The 22,636-nt window shown below is 35.5% G+C and overlaps 1 protein-coding gene across 1 annotated transcript in view; it reads left to right on the top strand.

Annotated features, from left to right (window-relative positions):
• PDE6A (phosphodiesterase 6A) overlaps window positions 1–22,636 on the top strand; it is a 90,171-nt gene that overhangs the window by 4,590 nt on the left and 62,945 nt on the right. Inside the window, exons 2-6 of the mRNA XM_031953505.1 lie at window positions 1,871–2,023; window positions 7,786–7,875; window positions 8,334–8,474; window positions 12,185–12,259; window positions 17,356–17,420. Coding sequence (XP_031809365.1) covers window positions 1,871–2,023; window positions 7,786–7,875; window positions 8,334–8,474; window positions 12,185–12,259; window positions 17,356–17,420 — 524 coding nt within the window. The remainder of the gene's footprint in view (window positions 1–1,870; window positions 2,024–7,785; window positions 7,876–8,333; window positions 8,475–12,184; window positions 12,260–17,355; window positions 17,421–22,636) is intronic.

Genomic DNA, 22,636 nt, shown 5'->3' with positions numbered 1-22,636 from the left:
ACTGCAATTTCCCATTGTCAATCAATAACATCTGAATGTTACATACTCATTTCAAATGTGACCAAAAAAAACTCCCTCATTTTCTTCTCTTCTGAATCCAGATCTTTCCCTAAATTTCCCTGACTTGTTTATTTTTGTTAAGGGCCACCACCACTTTTCCATTTATTCAGGTTTGCAATATGTTCACCCTCCTTAGCTCCTATAGTCAATTAGTTGCCAAGTCCTACTGATCATATCTCCATAATCTTTCTCACATTTGTCTCCTTCTCTCCACTCACAAATGCTCCCTAAATCTGTTGCCTTACTCAGGGGTCCTCAAATTATGGCCCATGGACCAGATGCAGCAGCTGAGGACGTTTATCCCCCTCACCCAGGCCTATGAAGTTTCTTTATTTAAAGGCCCAAAACAAAGTTTTTGTTTTTACTATAGTCCGGCCTCCAACAGTCTGAGGGACAATGAACTGGCCCCTATTTAAAAAGTTTGAGGATCCCTGGGTCATTAGTTCATTCTTTACATAGCTCTCAAAGTGATAGTCCTAAAGGCCACGTTTGCTGACTACTTTCCTGTTCAAGAAGTTTCGGTGGTTTCCCTTTCCCTCTATGATAAAACATCCTTTTATGTGGCATTCAAAATCCTCTGTAATCTGTCTATAGGCTTCCTTTCAAATTATTTACCTCGTATATTCTGTGCTCTAGCCAAACTGTTCTATTCCCTTGTTTACAGAATTATAACTTCCATTCCTGAAAGACAACTCCTTTCTCATGTCAACTTCATAGAATCCTGAAGCTCCTTCCTAGGATGGTACATCTGTCACCATCTAAAGAACTTAGAGTCCACAGAAACCTAAAGGGCCCTTGAACAGAATTCTGGGAATCTGTGAACTTTGAAGGGAAAAAAATACATCCTTAATTTTGCTAATTTCTATTTGAAATTTAGTACTTTCTTTGATTACAAATACAGAATAAAAAGGAACCATGATTCAAAAGAGTTCACAGGTTTCACCAGACTACTAAAAAACTCCAGGCTATCAAAAAAAAAAAAAAAAAGACTAAGGACCCCGCATCTAAAGGAAACTTTTCTTGATCTTTCCATTAGTTAGTTCTCTCCTCACTCAAAAAAGCCCTTTGCAAAAAAGCCCTTTGTATACACTTATTTGTAAACACATAATAAATAATTGGCCAATTAGAGACCTGGGAGCATCTGCAATCTGCTCTTTCTGACACTGACTCATAGATGCTTGAGAAACTTGTTTCCAGGCATGCACAACAGAGGCTCTGACTCAGAAGATGCAGTGTGGCCCAGGAGAAAGAAAGCTGGCCTTGGAATCAGAAATCCTGGTTTCATCTTCTGGTTCTTTTACTTCTTGTAGTTGACCTTTATCAAGTCACTTAACCTGTTTGGAACTCAATTTCCTCATTTGTAAAATGAGGAGGTTAGATTACATATTCTTTTGAGGTCCCTTTCCTTTTTTGTAATTTCCTCATTTGTAAAATGAGAAGGTTAATCTAACCTTCTTTTAAGGTCTCTTTCAGTTTTACATCTATAATAATGTGCTTTTTGATACCAGATCTGCCACTCACTGGTTGCCATGCAGCCTGGAGCAACTTCCCTTCTCTGAAATGTATTATCTCATCAACAAATTAAAAAAAGTTGCACTGGATGATTTCTGTGATCTAAAAGACTCTAAAAGTCTCTGAGTCCATAAATTCCTTCATAAGTGATTCCCATTGTGCCTTTGCTTTCTTGTTATTAAAAAAAAAAAAAAAAAAAAAATGACTAATGGATAGTTCAAGAGAAATGAACAGTATTGTCTCTTTTCATTTAATGAACCCAATGGTAAACTCATGCGTTTTTTCCTTTGTTCCTTAGGATGAACACTTCTGTGATTTTGTTGATGAACTCACAGAATACAAGACCAAAAACATCTTAGCTTCCCCTATAATGAATGGAAAAGATGTTGTAGCTATTATCATGGCTGTGAATAAAGTGGATGGACCATGTTTTACCAAGAGGGATGAAGAGGTAAGGAAATGTTAAAAACAAGCAACAAGTAGTTCACTTATGAATTAGAATTAGAAACAGAAAGCAGAATTAGAAACATAATGTACATAATATCTACAATCATGTAAATGAATGAACACCAAAATGAAATTCAACGAAATATAATTATTAAAAACCAAATAGCCTCAGAGAAGTGAAAAAAAAATATCCTTCTTTATATCTTTTTTTTTTTTGTAGAGGTGAGGGTAGAATAGGGTGGGAACTATGGGTATAAAACATTGCATATATTATCAAATGTGATTAAAGTATTGATTATTTTTTGGTTATTTAATTGGTTATTATTATTGATTATTTACATATTATGTATAATATATTATATATAATTTCTATATTATATATATAAAATAACCAATATATTATGTTGGTTATTATTAATTGGTTATTTAATGAAATTTTTTCCTGCTTCTTTTTGTGTATGTATGACAAGTATCACAAGTGGATTTATAATTGAGGAAACAAAGTCTGAGCTATGCACTTTATTAGCAAAGCATACATAATAAACTGAGTCAAAAGTCCTTCAATAAATACAAAGACTCCAAATTCAGATATTATACATATTTTTATATATTAAATAAAACAATAATAGGATATAGGATTGCATAGGTAATCTTTTTTGCGTCTTTTTAAATTTTTATTTTTATTTATTTAAAATGAAATACAAAATAAGAAAAAACAAAATAGAAAAAGAAAAGGAAAAGGAAAAATTTTAAAAACCAAAATATTGTCATGTGCCCAGAAGGACATTAGGGAAAATTCAAAATATGTAACAATAAATTTCCATTTCAAGAAAGCATATATAATAATATAAGAGATTATAGATTCATGGCTGTCTATCTTTTCTTAGCTTTTTTGCAGGCTATTCTTTTGTCCTCTAATGTGCCCTTTTTTTCCACTTTCATCCCTCCTACCTCCTCCCAGCAGGGAACAATTAGTCATGGGTATATTCATATATATACATGAGTGTGGGTATTCACATCCACACATCCACACACACAAACACATATATGCATGCACATTTATACATATATAGACATGCATCTAAAATAGCATTAATATGTTTGACATGTAATATAGATTTCTCTTGATTGAATTTTTAAGTTTGACTTTGAGGTCAATGATTACTGGCTCTCCTTATTTTTTCTAATAAATTCTACCCCTGATCCTTGTTATAATGTTTGTATATATCTTTGATTTCCTACCCCATTTAACTTTTCTCCCTTAATTTTATTGCCTGCTATTACTTACCTTCTCCCAACTCTTGAATCCCTCTCTTATTTTATCCCCCCAATTTTTCCCTCCCCCTTTATTTCATTCCCATTAATCTACAAACCTTACTCCATTTCCCTTGATTTAAAGTCTTCTGTGCTCCACATTATCCTATGCCATCCTTTTCTCTGTCTTTATTCTTTTCCCACTAATCTACACACCTTGTCCCACTGCTATAAATCTATATATATCTTCTATACCCCACTTTCTCTTATTTCCTTTCCCCTCTTTTTAAAAAGATTTTGGAGGGTGTTATATACCCTTCATGATACACATACACACACACACACACACACACGCACATGTATATTGTTCCCTATTTAATTTATTCCCAATATGAATAAGTTTTCAAAACTATCAGCTGTCCTCCCCACCCCAATGTCTCTGTGTCTGTTCTTCCTCTGCATTTCATTCATATAGCATAATTAATATTTTTACCTTTTTCTAAATAGTTTTGTTTTTAGTGTCAGATCATACTCAGATCTGCCCTAGTATTTCTTGTGAACTACCCAATTATTGATATCAGCCTTAAACATATGTTATACATTTCCATGTAAAAACATAAACAATTTGTCCTTGTTGAGTCCCTTGAAAATAATCTTCGATGTTGGCTCTTAAATGTTAAATTTTCTACTGGGTTTAGGTTTGGTTGAGACAAAGTCCTAAAAATCTGCAAGTTTGTTGAATATCCATTTTTTTTGTTCACTATTATAGTTTTGATGAATATGATATTTTTAATTGCAGGCCTAGTTATTTTGATTGTTAGTATATATTATTCCAGGATCTGTGATATTTTATTGTAGCTGCTGATAAAAATCTTGTACAATTCTAATTGTAGGTCCAGCATATTGAATTGGGCTTTTTTTTTTATTGTTGTTATTTGGTTGTTTCCTGTAGAATTTTCTTTTTGATCTGGAGGTCAAAATTTAACTATAATATTCCCATGTGTTTTCCATGTATGCTCTCTTTGAGGTGATAATTGGTAGATTTTTTTTTCTATTTTTACTTTTCTTCCTTATAGTGTCCTATCACTCCAAGACAATTTTCTTTGCTTATTTCTTATATTATTGTGTCAAGGTTTTTTTTTTTGCTCACAGCTTTCAGGTAGTCCAATTATTTTTATATTTTCTCTTCTTGATCTCTTCTCAGATCTGTTGTTTTTCTTATAAAATGTTTTACATTATGTGCTATTTTTTTTTTATTCTTTATATATTGTTTTGTTATTTCTTTGTCTCTTATAGCTTTACTGGATTCCCCTTGCCCAATTCTAACTGTCAAAGAATTATTTTCTTCTTTAAGACTGTATCCTTTTTTCTAGTTGGTTAACTTTTTTCCATAATTTTCTTGTTTTTCTTGGATGGTTCTTTTTTTATTTTTCCTCAATCTCTTTCATTTGATTTTTGAAGGTTTTTTTTTTTTTTTTTTTTTTTTTTTTTTTTTTTTTTTTTTTTTTTTTTTTTGTGAGTTCTGTAAAGTCTTTTGGGGCAGGTAGCCATTTAACATTACTCTTTGGAGTAGAAGAGGCATTTTTTACTTCACTGGACTCCTCTGAAAATGAACCCAGTCTTCCCTATTCCCTGTTGGGTTCAATTTTTAAAAATAATAACTATTAGTATGAGCACCTCTAATCCTGGGTGGAGAGGATAGTGCCTCTCACTTCACTTTAGCTCTCTCCTCTGACCTGGAATCCCAAACAAAATGCTCCACCCTACCATAAATGCTGGCAGCCAGCAGTGTCCCTGCCCCACTGCTTCTATATTTACCAGTGTGCTGGTTCCTTCTCATCCAAGGCTACCTCATTGCAGCATAGCTGGGCCTGGTGTTCTAATCATCAGAGGTTCTCTCAGTCTTTCTGGACTCAGATCCCAATTCCATAGGCTATCTGGAAGATTAGCCTAGAGGTGTTGACACTGTATACCAATTAAACCCAGGTCCTGAGGTCTTTCTTCTGGTTTTCTCCAATCCCAGGAGGATCCCTGTTATGCCCCATCTTGTTTGTGTTTCACAATCTAAGTTCATCCTAAAATACAATCTTGTTTTGTTTGTGGAGGAAATCTGGAGAGCTTGGAATTTTTGGATTTACTTTGCCATCTTCCCAGAATCCTCTAACAAAATCATGGTAATCTGATTTCTTATTGGAGAATAGATTTAGGAATTTCTGAATTGGGAGAGGGTGAATTAACAGGTGAAATTCTCTGAAATCAGGTGACTTATAGGAAAATAAAACAAGTTTAAAATTTCATTGTTCACAAGTGAACTATTTTGGTTCTCACAATTCCCACATTTGAACCCTCATTCCTCTGTCTCTCACAAAGGATTACTATCAAGCAAATATAACATTTTTAAAAGCTCATTCTCAATATCACAACCATCAAAAAACAAGGAAAATCAATTAGAAAGAATCCTTTTACATAAGTTTGTACAAAAATTAATGCAGTGTTTAAGGGTATAATGAAGCAGAACCCATTTACCTTTGGTGACTGATAGGCCATTTCCTCATATTCAAGTAAACCAAAAGGAAGGATTCTACCAATAGTCACTTGGTTTAGGCAATTGTGTTTTCCACTATAACCTTTCCTGAAGACTTGTCATAACTTCTCTTAATTGATTAATGAAGAAACAATGGGATTGATCAATCATAGTACAGACTCCTCTTTGTGAAGCTATAATTAGGTCAAAGACCATTGTTTCCAGTAATAGGTTATACTACCATCAATCTGGATAACTCTGATGGGTATAATGACATGTCCCTTACTGATAAGGTTCAGTTTTTCTAAGATGATATAAAGTATTTCCCATGTCACCATGAAGTTTACTATTAGTATTAAATCTTTTCCAGTCCTCCTGGGAAGAGTAGAATCTGGAAATAGCAAACAGTAATAACATCAGAATTAAGCAAGAACAGTAAAATGAGCAAGATTTAAAACATGATAAAATATGAATGTGAAGCATAAAGCAAATGGTATTGTGAAAAGTATCCATTTTCCTATACTTTACCATTTTTGATTACTGTTTTTTGTTAAGAGTTTTATTAGAATTTTTTATTCTAAAGTTCTCTTGTGAGGAGTTAATGGGGAAAGAGAAACAACACAGGAAGATATCATTAAGATATAGAAAAACAAAAACACTTTGGCCTTCTGAACCAATACAGGAAACAAAGAGAGGGTATCCTAGAGGAGTTGCAAGGACAGACATTCATTGGGAGAACAGTATGTAATACCCTAAATTTACAAAAGAGAAAACAGCCCAACAAGTTAATAGAAGAATTGGGTATAAAAATAAAGGAATGCTCTATTGATAAAGGCCAACTGTAACCATGTGGGGAGACAATTTGGGAATTCTTTAAGGCTTCCCTGAGATCCTGACAACATTTATAGATCTAATAGAAGTATAGTCAGAATCTGGTTTGCGCATCAAAACCAAATTAGACTTCTTATACCTAGTAAGCAGTCATAAATCATGTTGCTAACTTTAAGGGAGATTTGGAGTTCATTAGTATGTTGAGAGATAAATACTGGGATAGTTGGGACAAGGACATCAAGATTAAGGTAAAAAACAAAAACATCCTTATCAGAATGTATGTCCCTCTCCCTTCCCTGTACCTTCATGCTTAAGACCTTCCCTGGTTCCTTTCAGAGTCCCCTCTATTTCTATACCTTAAGTATCACTTTTTTCTACATTCTCTGGCAATATGGTCTTTTATTGGTGTGACAATAAAAACACTTTCACAGACCCTGGTTTCCTGATATGACTTGAATGAGAACTGAAGTTGCTTGGGCAGGGACCCAAGCTTGGAAGTGAGCCTAAGCTGTTTGGTTAGGGGCCAGAGCTGTCTGAGGTTTTGGCTTAGGTTTATTTTTTCTTTATTCTTTCTCTCATAAACCTATTGAGTGATGTTTTTAAACTCACAAATGCCTTTTTTTATGACATCTAGGGTGATCCTTATGAAAATATTTTCATATTTCTGGATGTGATTGACTGAGAAAGTATATATTGATTTATGCATCGTATGGGTTAAGTAGGTTTAATCCCACATACTTCTTAGCACTATTTCACAACCTATCATAAAAGTTAGGGGTTTTATTTTCTTTCTAGACAGTTTCTTGGAATTTCCTCGAGTTTTGAAAGAGGACAGCACACACTTCCATGCTTCTGATCAAGGAAAGAAAGATTGTCATTTTTCTTCCATCGTTATATTTCAGGGACTAGAACAGTGTCATGTACCTAGCAGGAAAATCTTGATAAAAATGAATTCGGACACTCTGTCCCATTCTCTTAATCACAGTTCTCTAAATGTCCCCTTTTCATTTCCTTGTCATATAACAATAAACTTTCTGGGAGAAAACTTGCTTTAAAAATATTGTAAATGCATCTAAAGAGAAAAAAACAACTCCCATCTCTGTTCTTCCAAAAGTTTCAAAGTCTTTCTCATCCCTCTCATTCTGTTTGTATTTTAGATTCTAATGAAGTACCTCAATTTTGGAAATTTGTTCATGAAGGTGTTCCATCTATCCTATCTTCATAATTGTGAAACCCGCAGGGGCCAGGTAAGAACCTAGATGTAAAAGAACTTTAGTTTGCTTGGCTTTTAAGCCATTTATGTAGGCTTAATTAGAAAAGAAACCCACTCATCCTGGACTTTTTGGCCATTTGGATTGTCTCTCCCATTAGACGCTGAGCTTCTCAAGACAGGGACTTCCTTAACCTTTGGGAGATCACATATATAAAGGGAGCTCTTGGAGCTTGGGGACTTACTTGAGTTAGCTACTTGAGGAGTTACTAGAAACTCTGGGAGCTTTCTATCTATCCAGCACTTGCTAGAGTGCCCGGCACTTAGTGCCAGTGGCACAGTGTCAGTGCCAGCCAATGTTGTCTGCTGACTGGATATTTATGATGCTGCACTGAACTCATACTAAGGAGGCTCCAAATTCTTTGCATCTAGGGGAACTGCTGCTGCTGCTGTAGCTTCTCTTAAACCTTTTACACATTTTCTTCATATTAACAGATACTCCTGTGGTCTGGGAGCAAAGTGTTTGAAGAACTTACAGACATCGAGAGGCAGTTCCACAAAGCCCTTTACACAGTCCGTGCCTTTCTCAACTGTGACAGATACTCTGTGGGACTCTTGGACATGACCAAGCAAAAGGTTTGGCAATCTGTGCAGCAAACATTATAAGTCAAGGTGAAGTGTGATTCTGATGAAATTCATCTTCCCAGAGCCAGCTCACATGCCTGAGGGAAAATCTGGGAGAACTGGGATCACACTGTGAGCTCTGCATAATGGCCATCTTTTTACAGCAGGGATATTTCTCACCAAAAAAGACAAGCCCACACCTAGCAAGAGACCAACCCACAAGCTGAATAGCAGCAAAGCATTTTGTTTGCCAGGGCCATCTGAAAAGCAAGCACACACCTGGGTGGGGAAAGGGTTACTTCATAAAAGTAGCAGGAACAAGGGAGGTAGGGAATGCTGATGAATAACCGGTAACCCAATCCGGTTATTCTTCACCATTCCCTTCATGTGTGTTGAATAAATAAATGATGACAAATTTACTTCTAGATTGTGGTCTTTTAGAGGAGAGAAAGCAAACAAAAGAGGAGCAAAGAGAGAAAACAAGAAATGTGAAGAGAAGAAACCAAGTTGACAAAGTGATAAAGGAAAGGGTAGGAAGAGACTTAAGAAACCAGTGTTAGAGGGAATTTCTTGGGTCGAAAGTACAATACTAGAGAGCAGAAAACTTGAATTCTTGGAAAATGACAAATGGAAAGAATCATAATCCTGACATTTTCTCCCTCCTCAAGGAGCATCGACCTCTTTCACTCCCTCTCCCCTAGTCCAGCTGTCTTCAGACAATTTGGAATTGAAGAACTTAGAGCTAGAATAAACCTTTTTGTTATTGTTTGGGTTTTTTTTGAGAGGCAATGGGGTTAAGTCTTAGTTGTGCTTAGGGTCACACAACTAGTAAATGTTAGGTGTCTGAGACCAGGTCCTCCTGACTCCAGGGTCAGTGCCGTCCATTGCACCATCTAGCTGCCCCAAGAAGAGATCTTTAAGATTGTCTAATACAATCTTCCTAATTTTCCAGAGGAGCAAACTGAGACAATGAAATTAAGGGATTCTTCAAAGGTCACAAAGATAGAAACAGATCCCAGAGACCCTGACTCCAAATCCAGCATTCTTTCCATTATCCTACACAGTTTCCTACCAAGGATCTAAACTTAATCAGGTGGCAGTTTCTGAGTTTCATAAGCTTCAAGAAGTTTCAGGCTTTCTGAGAATTCAGGGATTAAAACATGCAGATCAACAAATCAACTAAAAAATGCAAATTATATTTATGCCAATTAGACGACACAAACAAGGCAAGAATAGAACATTTCTCTAACACTGTCCTGCCATAGTAACTATATTTTAAATCAGGCTCAGTCAGGATTTGTAAGGTTCAGAAATAGAACTTTTTGCTGTTCCTTCAAAAAAAAGCAACTGTTAACGTAGTGAGTCCAATATTCAACTGCTCAAATGTGTAAGATTCATCATTATTCTAAAGAATTATGGTTGCAAAAGAATTTAGCCCAAGGCTTAAATATGAAAAAAAAAAAATCTGGTTTTTCTGAATTGTTTCCTGGAAGAACAACATCTCAGGAGCATGTTCCAATGGAGTCAACCCCTTAGGGAACTTTAAAAATGTTCCATTTAGCAGTTTTACCTTAAAGAAGAAACTAGTCAAAGGCCCTTGGCTTATCATTCTTCCAGGGCTTGATAAGCCCTCATAATTGCTACAGTTGCCTTAGATATCCAATATATGGTTCAGAGCTCTGAAGTCAGAGAAGCTAGATTTAAATTCTGGCACTACTATGATTATCTCTTGTAATTCTAGACAAATCATGACCATTTTCTGTGTATCATTTTTCTGATCTGTAAAATGAAGAGATTGAGGAAGCTTGGGGGTTCTCAAGGTCCTTTAAAGACCTAAACCCTATCATGCTTCAGAACCTTTGGAAGAACAGGAAATGTCAAACTTTTCCCTTAGATTTCTCCTTCCGTGGAAGGAAGCTAAAAATTGTCAGCATTCATCTAAGTGACTTGGAATCAATGATAAGAAATAGATGACATTTCTATCACTTTATGGTTTGCACAATATCACCCCTACAACTATCCTGTGAAGTGTAAACTGCAAGGATCAACATCCCTATTTTTCAGATCAGAAAACTGAGATCCTGAAAGGTTGTGAATTTGCTTATGATATATATGGTCACATGATATGTGATAGGGCCAGGATTCAAATCTATCTTTCTTGAATCCAAGTCCACTTTTCTTTCCCCTATATTATACATTCCCTGGGAAAAAATGGATACTTGGCTGAACTTTCTGGTATTTTTCCATGGTTGGATTAGTACAGCAGCAGCCTCTTGGATGCTAGCTAATGAAATCTATCTGAAATCAACTAAAGATACTCATGGTAAGATTGTCAGAAATGACAGGGAAAATTCTGTCCAGTTTATATGCAAATAGAGACTGGATATTAATAGTTCTAGGGGAACAATTATTTACTTTGATTTTAAGGTGGCTCACAGGGCTTTTGAAAACTTACTGAGAGGAACTCCAGTGAATCATCTGAAGAGGTTTCTAGTGGAGCTGACATACACACTCTAGTAAATGTTATTGTTTTGTTTTTTCTTTTTAATGTGTATCTCATCACCTCTCCCTTACAGTTATTCAGAGAGTGAACAGTATAGTAAGCTGGTCATGTAGATCTAGGAATCAATACCTGCAAGGAAATTTGTCTTTGTCTGCCCTTTGAAAGAGATAATAAATTATGAAGGAACCTCAGCTACAAGTTAAGTAGAAAATGATGTAAAAGTGCTAAGGTCAAGCCAGTTTCTTAGCAATCCAGTTCCTAGTTATCCATGATTGTCCATGAACTAAGGTCAGTCAAGAGAATTCAATTCAATTCAAGGCCACATTTTTTTTGGAATATCTTTTCCTATGATCTATATACATGAAGGTGATTAAAACAAAAACAACAAACAAACAAACAAACAAAACCTTAAGGTGAAATGTACCAAAATATTTGTAAAAGCCTCTTTGTGATAGCAAAATAAATGAATGAATGAATAAAATAAACAAACAAATAAAAAGAAAGAAAGAAAGCATGTGTCCACCAGTTGGGAAATGACTAAACACATTGTGATTAAGATAGAATTGAACTGGTTAACCAATGGCTCAAGATGGAGGAGGAAGGAGAGTATGGCTAGTTCCTGAAGTGATGATCTGGAAAGAACTAAGGTGAACTGAGGTGGACTGAGAAAGAGGTTGGAGCATGGTGAGAGCAAAGAGCAAGATTTGGGATTTCAAGGAAAAGAGAAAGATGAGATGACTGCAGATTGTGATCAGATAAGGAAATTTGGAAGTGGTGCATTTGTGATAGGTGACAACATCAAGGGCATCATTATATTTATATATACGGCTGAGTAGGGTGGAGGAATAAGTTATATGAAATGAGAAAGTTTAGGACTGGGAGATTAGAATGCTTGAGAGGATACTGATATGTATTTTTAAGTCTCCTAGTATAAAGATAAGAGTTGAGGACAAAATCCTTTCAAGGCCTAGGACAGCTCATGAAATGGTAGTTTTCTGCTTTTCCCCAAGGCAGGAAATTAGGCAGGACCACTAAGATCCCTTCCAAATCTAAGCCTATGAGTAACATACAGTCTTTGCTCTTTAGAAAAATGCATAGCTTAAATTGGAAAATAAACTCCATAATATAAGAATCCAAATGCTTCTTCCTCCTTAGCTTTCTGCTTCGGTGTATTTTTAAATCCCTCTTAATGCCATCATAATGATTTTTTTCTTTCCAGGAATTTTTTGATGTGTGGCCAGTGTTGATGGGAGAAGCCCCACCTTACACAGGACCCAAGACACCAGATGGAAGGGTAAGCTAATACAATTTTCAAAGTGCTCTTTGCCCTGGGAAAAGAATTCACCTTCATATAGTTATTCCTAACACTTACACATGTTATTCCAGCCCATCCTCATTCATTTAGCAAGCATTTATTTATAAGGTACCTACTATGTGTCATGTACTTAGCAAGATTCTGACACTACAAAGATTAAAATGAAACAATCCCTTACCTCCCAGAGTTTATATTCTATCTGGGGAGACAGAGTGTATCCATATATATATATATATATATATATATATATATATATATATATATATATATATAAAATTGCTTATGTATATATGGAATAAAAAAAAAAAGGAGGGAAAGAGGAAGGACATAAGCAATTTTATGATATCATGTAGGTGGTGGGATTTATTCTGAGCTTTTAAGGAAAATAAGGATAAGAAATGAAGGCAAAGAATGTGTTCCAGACATAGAAACACAGACATAGAAACACCAAAGGCATAGAGATAGAAGATGGCTCATTTCTCTAGAATGTAGAGTTTATGAAATAAAGTAATATGCAGTAAATATAGAGAGGTAGTCTGGGGGCAGATTGTGAAGGGTTTTAAAGGTCAAATGCTAGAGTTTTTATTTTATCTTATAGGCAAGAGAAACCCACTAGAACTTCTAGGGCAAAGGAGGTGCATTTATTTTAGGAATGTCAATTGGCATATCTATGGGCTGAGGAGAAATGGATTGGAGAGGAGAAGAAATGGCAACCCAAAGCCCAATTAAAATAATAGGGCAACAACTTCAGGTGAGAGAGAACAAGGTCGTGCTTCTAGTGATATGTGAATGAAGAGAAGGGACAAGATATAAGACATGGTGGAGGAAGAATCAACATTTTCTCTATGGAATGGAGAATCAAATGTTATTATTTCCATTTTGCAAATATAGAAATTGAAACTAAGGGTAGTTAAATGATTTGCTCAAATCACATTGTGAGTCAGAGGCAACTGACCTCAATTCAAGTGCTCTTTCTATTCACTGTTATCTTTAAAACCTTAAAGATAAGGGAGGTTTTTTTTTTTTTTTTTTTTTTTTTGCCTGTTATTATACTGATACACATAGGCCATGGTCAGTTAGTGTGCCCTGGAACAACAGAACTACACACAGTAATGACTTGTCAGCAGTTAATCCATAGCTTAGGCTTCAATCTTCCCTAGAGTTGACAGAGCTTAAGCTGTAGCTAAATTATAAAGAATACTGGCTCTGTTGCTGGAAGGGACCTCAAGTCCTTCTACTTTTATAAATAAAGAAACTGAGATCCAGGGTGCTAGGGTTAAGCAAATAAATAATGGAGATGCCCCTCTGAATCCAATGTCAGGGTTTTCTTCCATGGGCCATTCAGAAAAGCAGTTTATGGGAGATATCTTTAAATTTCATCTTCCCACATGCCTGTCTTGATCAGACTTATTTTTGGGGTTAATTGGGAAGGAGTCAACATCTTGTAAATGTTTGAAGCTAGTCTGTACAATGGAAAGAATAATATCCTGGGCATCAGGAGCCAAGCAATTGAGGCTACGAGTCCTTGGACAGCTAACAAACTTGGACAAATCTCTTTCCCCATCTGTTTTATCACCTGTGAAATGTGGTCAGTCACTGAAGTATTCTGAGGCTTATAAAATCCTTTTCTCACAACATCTCTGTGAGGTAAACAGTATATTATTATCTCCCATTTTACAGTGAAGATTAGTGCAGTGTACAGAGGGCCTGTTTAGGAATCAAAAGACCAAGGTTTTGAGTATTCCTCTGATGTGTGACCCGTAGGCAATCTCCTCACTTCTCAGAGCTCCAGAAAAATCCCTAAAATGAGAAAGTTCAGAAGAATAACCTGCAATGGGAGAGGGATTTTAATCACAGGATTTGTCCAGGGACAGAGTTGAATAATTTGTTTAGGGTCAAGGGGCTAAAAAGTGTCAACTTGAGTTTTCAGACAATTCTCATGATTGTGTTAAGTCTGGACTGTTATTCAAAACACGACGCTGTCTGCAATGAGGTAAAAGAAAACAGAGGGCTGTTCTGTGTGTATGTGTGTAGCACTGGACAAAATGTCCTCTGATGTGTGAGTGTATGTGTGTGTGTGTGTTTGTGTGTGTGTGTGTGTGTGTGTGTGTGTGTATGATTAGATTAAATATTCTCTAAAATCCCTACTAGCTCTAAAACACTGGGAGTCTTTGTCTGCTGTTCATACTGAGAAGTCAGTTCACCTTCACTGGTACCTGAGACCACAGTTCTTACTGGCCTGTTCTCAAACTGACCCTTTGTCCCTCTTCCTTCTCTTTCCCTTATATCTCTCATTCTCTTCTTTTGCTTCCTAATCTCTTTCCTTCATTCAGGATCACAGAATCTAGTCAAAAGATACTTGAGAAATCATATAATCCAATGCCCCTATTACAAAGATAAAGATACAGAAACAAAGCAGCAAGTGACTTAGCTAAGGTTCCCCTCTGGAGTGACAGAGCGGGGCCTGGTCCTCCAAGGCTGTCACCAGACCCTGTGCTCTTTGCCCTGTACTCTTTCCTAAGCTTAAATAAATTACCTCACCAATTAATCATCTCTAAACCTTCTTCCCCGGCCCAGGCTGCCAGGACTCTTTTCCTGCTTCAATCTCTCATACACTTTTTTTGAACTTGTCTTTGCTCTTATTGATATTGTATGCCCTCCCTCAGACTGGAAGCTCCTTGAGGGTTTTGCCAAATTCCGTTTTGTATCTAGTATGGTGTCTTACAGGTGGTAGACTCTTAATGCTGGGTGAATTGTTAGAAAGATCTCAAATGACAGACATGGCCGTTCCCTCTTAGCTTCCTGCCGTTAACGTGTCCACCAGTCACACCTTATTTTTTAAGAGAATATATACTTCTGTATAAGGGAGTTTTTCATGAGCTGCATTTATGTGTGATTTAAAGTTATGAGTTATAAACTAGCCTCTTTTGACAAATAACAGGAATGCTCATTGACTACTCAGCCTTGACCTTAAAATCCCAAGTTGTTTTTACATGTTTGATTTGGGTGGAACCTTGATTTAAAAACAGTGTGTGAGTTACTAAGCCCTGGATCAAGAGTAATATTTACATCTGGCACACTAGTCTCCTTGTCTTCTTCTATGAAAGCAGCTTCTTCTGTTTGCTCAAACATTGACAAGTTCCAAGCCCAGTTAGTAAAGCTTTTGCCAGCATTTCTGCAAGAGGAGTCCCGAGACTCAGAGAAAAGGGACTATCTGTTACTTAAATGTCTTCAATGGTTTCCCCTAAAAAGCTTCCCACCAGAGGAAAAGTCAAACTCATCCTAGAGAATGAGCCTTTTATCATGACTGAAATATAGTCTGATTCTAACAACCAACACCATGCTCTAAGCTATCAAAGACACAGGCCTCTCCACCCCCACAGACTTCCAAATTGTTTATCCATTCAATAAATTTCTTTTATACATATATTTTTTAAAAATTATTTTGTTAAATATTTCCATTTATATTTTAAAATTTTAGCATTCAATTTTTAAAAGTTGAATTCTAAATCCCTTCCCTCCTTCCTGTTCCTCTCCCATCTCCCATTCCTTGAAAAAAAAGCAATATGATATTGATTATATATATGAAGTCATATGAAACATGTTTTTACATTAGTCATGCTACAAAAGAAAACACACAAAAAAACAAGAAAAGAAAAGAAATGAAAAATGTATGCTTCAATCTGCATTCAGAGTTCATCAGTTCTCTCCCTGGTGGTGTTTTTACCATGGGCCCTTTGGAATTGTCTTGGATCAACATCTTGATCAGAGTAGCTAAATCTTTCATAGTTGATCATTCTTACAATTATTTAATACATTTCTAGAGGGCTGTTGATGCACATGCAAGGACTAAGGTTCAAATCTCACCTCTAATGCTTATTACCTGGATAATACTGGGCAATTTACTTAACCTTCTTAGGCCTCAGTTTTCCTCCTCCATAAAATGGGGGGAGGGGAGAAAGTAGACTAACTAACCACTAGACTCTGGAATTTTCCAGCTGGGGATATATAATCTTGTACTCCTTGAGGAGGGTGGGAGGATGACATAACAGACTTATACTTTAGAAAAATTCCTTTAGCAGCTGAGTGATGATTGAATTGGGATGGAAAGAGACTTGAAGCAGAGTAATAAGTTAAAAGGCTAGTGCTGAAATCACACAAAGAGCTAATGAGGGCTTGAATTAAGGATCTTTGGGCAGAAAGAAGGGGTTTATAATAAAGATGGGAAAGGCAGAAATGACAGGATTTGACAGCAGCTGTAGGGTGGGTGAGAATGAGGAGTCAAGAATGACACTGAGGTTGCAGGCTTCTGAGTTGGAGGTTAATGGTTCACTTGATAGTAATAGGAAGTTTATAAGCAGTGTTTGGTGGGGAAAGATAATGAGTTCAATTTTGGAAAGTTAATTTTGGGATATCAGTAGGACATTCATTTCAAAAACCAAAAAGTCTGAACTTGGGTGTTGGCAATGGGAGACCAATTTTTCCAGTCCCAAAACAATAAAATTTAAAACCTATTTCTCTAGTTCTCAAAAAAGAATTTTAGTTTTTCTTGTAGTGTGGAATGTCTGAGCTCAAATCTGAAACCTACTAATTGCGTGATCCTAAACAAATCATTTAACCTATTTGTCTCAGTTTTCTCATCTGTAAATAAGAGATAATAATAACTCCCACCTCCTGGAATTACTATAAAGATCAGATGTAGTGATAATTGTAATACACTTAGAATGCCTGGCACATGGTAAGTACTCTGTAAATGTTAGCTATCATTATTATTATTTCCTCTACCTTCCCCACACTCAGTAATTTCCTGTTTCATCTCAGAAGTGAATATATCTTCTGTACTTTTGGAACTGATCACTGTTAACAACGATCATGTCTTCTGCTCTCTTGCTATTGAGCTAGGTAGATCAATGATCCACAGGTGATCATTGTTTAGGTTTCATCAAGGCATTTTTTTTGAACCCACAGATTAAATAATAAAGAACCAAACTCACTGTAGAGGCAGTTAATAGTGTCTGTCTGTTTAAAATCAGTGCTTGAACTCATGACCATGCATTTTTCTCTCCTTTGCCCAGGAAATCAACTTCTATAAAATTATCGACTATATCCTTCATGGGAAAGAGGATATTAAAGTAATACCGTAAGTTTCTAATTGCAGCACATCAGCCAAATGGGGGGAATTCTCCAATGTTGGAGAGGCAGGCTACAAATGCTACCATATAAAATGCACATCAATGAAAGAAAAAAAAAGAGAGGGATTATAGATGGCCACATACTACAAAGAGTATGAGGAAAAGCAAAATACAGTATATATACTGCAAGGGTTCTTAGCCTTTTTTTGGTGTCATGGACCCCTTTGGCAGTCGAGTGAAGCCTGTGAAAACATAATATAAGAACATACCTTTATACTATGCTAGGTGTAGGATCCAAAGACAGAAAAGTGAGTTTAATGATTGCCTTGTCATTAACTTGTATGACTTGGGGCCTCAGAGAAAGCCAATTGATATTAAATATAGTTATCAATTTAAAAAAATAAGCACACAGACCCCAAGTTAAGAATCTCTAAATATAAAATATCGGACTTCAAATGTGACCTCTTATACTTACTAACTGTGTGACCATAGTCAAGTCATTTAATTTCTCCTAGACTCAGTTTCCTGACTTGTTAAATGAGAGCGATAAAATATCTTTAGTACTCCTCTCGCAGGGCTGTTTTAATGATTGGGTAAAATGTTAGCAGGTCTTTTTTTCCCCATTGATGAGGGATGGGAAAAGGCAATAATTAAGGGAATGTCCAGAGTTTTTATTTCTATGTCTGAGGATTCTCATTTTAATGTGCTGTCTTGGAGAGTTGGACCACTGAAAACCATCTCACTGTATGGTTCTCTCTCTTCCCTTACTGATCACACCAACCCTAAACCTAAGTCTGCTCTCTTCATCTGGCTGTAGATCCCTCTTTAAGACTTTGGCTCCCAGCATCCTAACTCCAGTCTGTGACCATTACCCTGATTTTCCTCCCTCCAGAAAGATGAGGAGGTATCCTGTTTCTTTGCCCTCTATGCTCACATTAGAGCACACCTTTATACTATGCTGGATGTAAGATCGATCCAAAGGCAACGTAATGAGTTTGCCTTGTCATAATAATTGCCTTGTCATTAATTTGTGTGACTTGGGGCCTCAGTTGCCTTCTCTGTAAAATTAAAGGGTTTGGACTTGGTCATGTCCCTTCCAGTGCTGAGGTTGTATGATTCTGAAATTGAATCTAATCAAACAGAAAAATAATAGTTACTTACATGTCTAGAGCTCTTTTCTTATCAAAAATTCTTTCACATCAATCATCCAACCAAATTTTTTAAATTATTAAAGCTTTTTATTTACAAAGCCTATGCATGGGTAATTTTTCCAACAATGACCCTTGCATAACCTTTTGTTCCATATTTTCCCCTCCTTACTCCCATCCCCTCCCCTAGCTGGCAGGTAGTCTAATACATGTTAAATATATTGAAATACATGTTAGATCCAATATATGTTTAGGATATTTATATAGTTATCATGTTGCACAAGAAAAATCAGATCAAGAAGGGAAAAAAAGAAAAACTGAGAAAGAAAACAAAATGCAAGCAAATAACAACAGAGAGAGTGAGAATTCTATGTTGTGTTCTACACTGTCCCTATGGTTCTCTCTCTGGGTATATATATAGCTCTCTTCATCACTGAACAAGAGGAATGGGTTGGAATCATCTCAATGATAAAGAGAGCCGCGTCCATCAGAATTGATCATCACATAGTCTTGTTGTTGCCATGTATAATGATCTCCTGATTCTGATCATTTCACTCAGCATCAATTCATATAAGTTTCTCCAAGCCTCTCTAAAATCATCCTACTGGTCATTTCTTAGAGAACAATAATATTCCATAGCATTCTTATGCCATAATTTATTCAGCTGTTCTCCAACTGATGAACATCCATTCAATTTCCAGTTTCTTGCCACTACAAAAAGGGCTACCACAAACATTTTTGCACATGTGAGTCCCTTTCCCTTCTGTAAGATCTCTTTGGGATATAAGCCCAGTAGAAACACTGCTGGATCAAAGGGTATGCACAGTTTGATAACTTTTTGAGCATAGTTCCAAACTGCTCTCCAAAATGGTTGGATCTGTTCACAACTCCACCAGCAACAATATGTCAGTGTCCCAGTTTTCCCACATCTCCTCCAACATTCGTCATTATCTTTTCCTGTCATCTTAATCTGACAGGTGTGTAGTGGTATCTCAGAGTTGTCTTAATTTGCATTTCTTTGATCAATAGTGATTTGGAGAACCTTTTCACGTGGCTACAAATAGTTTCAATTTCTTCTTCTGAAAATTGTCTGTTCATATCCTTTGACCATTTATCAATTGGAGAATGAATTGAAATATTATAAATTTGATCAATTCTCGATATATTTTAGAATTGAGGCCTTTATCAGATCCTTTGGATGTAAAAATGTTTTCCCAGTTTATTGCTTCCCTTCTAATCTTGTCTGCATTGGTTTTGTTTGTACAAAAACTTTTTAACTTAATATAATCAAAATTATGTATTTTATGATCAATAATGGTGTCTAATTCTTCTTTGGTCACAAATTTCTTCATCCTCCACAAATCTAAGCAGTAAACTATCCTATGTTCTTCTAATTTGTTTACAATATCATTCTTTATGTCTAGATCATGAACCCATTTCGACCTTATCTTGGTATATGGTTTTAGGTGTTCGTCTATTTCTGCCGTACTAGTTTCCAATTTTCCCAGCAGTTTTTGTCAAATAGTGAATTCTTATCCCAAAAGCTGGGGCTTCTGGGTTTGTCAAATACTGCATTTTTTTTTTTTAATAGCCTTTTATTTACAGGATATATGCATGGGTAACTTTACAGCATTAACAATTGCCAAACCTCTTGTTCCAATTTTTCACCTCTTACCCCCCCCACCCCCTCCCCTAGATGGCAGGATGACCAGTAGATGTTAAATATATTAAAATATAAATTAGATACACAATAAGTATACATGACCAAAACGTTATTTTGCTGTACAAAAAGAATCAGACTCTGAAATATTGTACAATTAGCTTGTGAAGGAAATAAAAAATGCAGGTGGCCATAAATATAGGGATTGGGAATTCAATGTAATGGTTTTTAGTCATCTCCCAGAGTTCTTTTTCTGGGCATAGCTGGTTCAGTTCATTACTGCTCCTTTGGAAATGATTTGGTTGATCTCGTTGCTGAGGATGGCCTGGTCCATCAGAACTGGTCATCATATAGCAAATACTGCATTGTTATAGTCATTGGCTATATTGTTCTGTGAACCTAATCTATTCCACCTATCAACTTCTCTGTTTCTTGGCCAGTACCAAATAGTTTTGATGACCGCTGCTTTATAATATAGTTTTAGATCTGGTACAGCTAGGCCACCTTCATTTGCTTTTCTCTTCATTAATTCCTTTGAAATTCTTGCCCTTTTGTTCTTCCAGATGAATTTGTTGTTATTTTTTCTAGTTCAGTAAAATAGAAAAGGGAGTTTGATTGGCATAGCACTAAATAAATAGATTAGATTAGGGAGAATTGTCATCTTTATTATATTCACTTGACCTATCCAGGAGCACTTGATATTTTTCCAATTGCTTGAATCTGACTTTATTTGTGTGGAAAGTGTTTTATAGTTTTGCTCATATAGTTCCTGACTTTCCTTTGACAGATAAATTCCAAATATTTTATATTATCAACAGTTATTTTAAATGAAATTTCTCTTTGTATCTCTTGCTGTTGGATTTTGTTGGTGATGTATAAGAATGTTGATGATTTATGTTGATTTATTTTGTATCCAACAACTTTGCTAAAGTTGTGGATTATTTCTAATAGCTTTTTAATCGATTCTCTGGAGTTCTCTAAGCATACCATCATATCATCTGCAAAGAATGATAATTTGGTTTCATCATTACCTACTCTTATTCCTTTAATCTCTTTTTCATCTCTTTTTCTTCTCTTATTGCCAAGGCTAGCATTTCTAATACAACATTGAATAGCTATGGTGATAGTGGGCATCCTTGTTTCACCCCTGATCTTATTGGAAATGGTTCTAGTTTATCCCCATTACATATGATGCTTGCTGATGGTTTTAAATAGATGCTACTGACTATTTTGAGGAAAAGTCCACTTATTTCTATACACTCTAGTGTTTTTAATAGGAATGGATGTTGCATTTTATCAAATGCTTTTTCTGCATCTATTGAGATAATCATATGGTTTTTGTTAATTTGGTTATTGATATAGTCAATTAATTATGCTAATAGTTTTTCCTAATATTGAACCAGCTCTGCATTCCTGGTATAAATCCTATTTGGTCGAGGTGTATTACCCCGGGGATGATTATCTGTAATCTCTTTGCTAATATTTTATTTAAGATTTTTGCATCAATATTCATTAGGGAGATTGGGCTATAATTTTCTATCTCTGTTTTCATCCTACTTGGTTTAGGTATCAGTATGTGTCTGTGTCATAAAAGGAATTTGGTAGGAATCCTTCATTCCCTATTTTTTCAAATGGTATATATAGTATTAGAGTTAAATGTTTAGTAAAATTCACATGTAAATCCCTCTGGTCCTGGGGATTTTTACTTAGGAAATTGATTAATAGCTTGTTCTATTTCTTTTTCTAAAATGGGACTATTTAAGTAATTTATTTCCTTTTCTGTTAATCTGGGCAATCTATATTTTTGAAAGTATTCCTCCATTTCACTTAGGTTGTCAAATTTATTGGCATAAAGTTGGGCAAAGTAACTCCTGATAATTGCTCTAGTTTCCTCTTCATTGATGGATAATTCTCCCTTTTCATTTTTGAAACTAACAATTTGATTTTCCTTTTTCTTTTTTCTAATCAAATTAACTAAAGGTTGATCTATTTTGTTGGGTTTTTTTCCATAAAATCAACTCTTAGTTTTCTTTATAAATTCAATATTTTTTTTTTAGTTTTAATTTTATTGATCTCTCTTTTTATTTTTAGAATTTCAAGTTTGGCATTTGATTGGGGGTTTTTAATTTGTTCTTTTTCTAGCTTTTTTAGTTGCAAGCCCAATTTATTGATCTTTTCTTTTATTATTTTATGCAAGTAAACATCTAGAGATATAAATTTTCCCCTTATTACTGCTTTGGCTGCATCCCACAAATTTTGATATGTTGTCTCATTATTGTCATTCTTTTGGATGAAATTATTGATTGTGTCTATGATTTGCTATTTCACCCGTTCATTTTTTATAATGAGATAACTTAGTTTCCAATTTCTTTTTGGTCTATTTTCCCTGGCCCTTTATTGAATGTAATTTTTATTG

Source organism: Sarcophilus harrisii, chromosome 2 (genome assembly GCF_902635505.1).
Source record: "Sarcophilus harrisii chromosome 2, mSarHar1.11, whole genome shotgun sequence".
Taxonomy (NCBI): Eukaryota; Metazoa; Chordata; class Mammalia; order Dasyuromorphia; family Dasyuridae; genus Sarcophilus; species Sarcophilus harrisii.
This window is presented reverse-complemented; position numbering and strand designations above follow the sequence as displayed.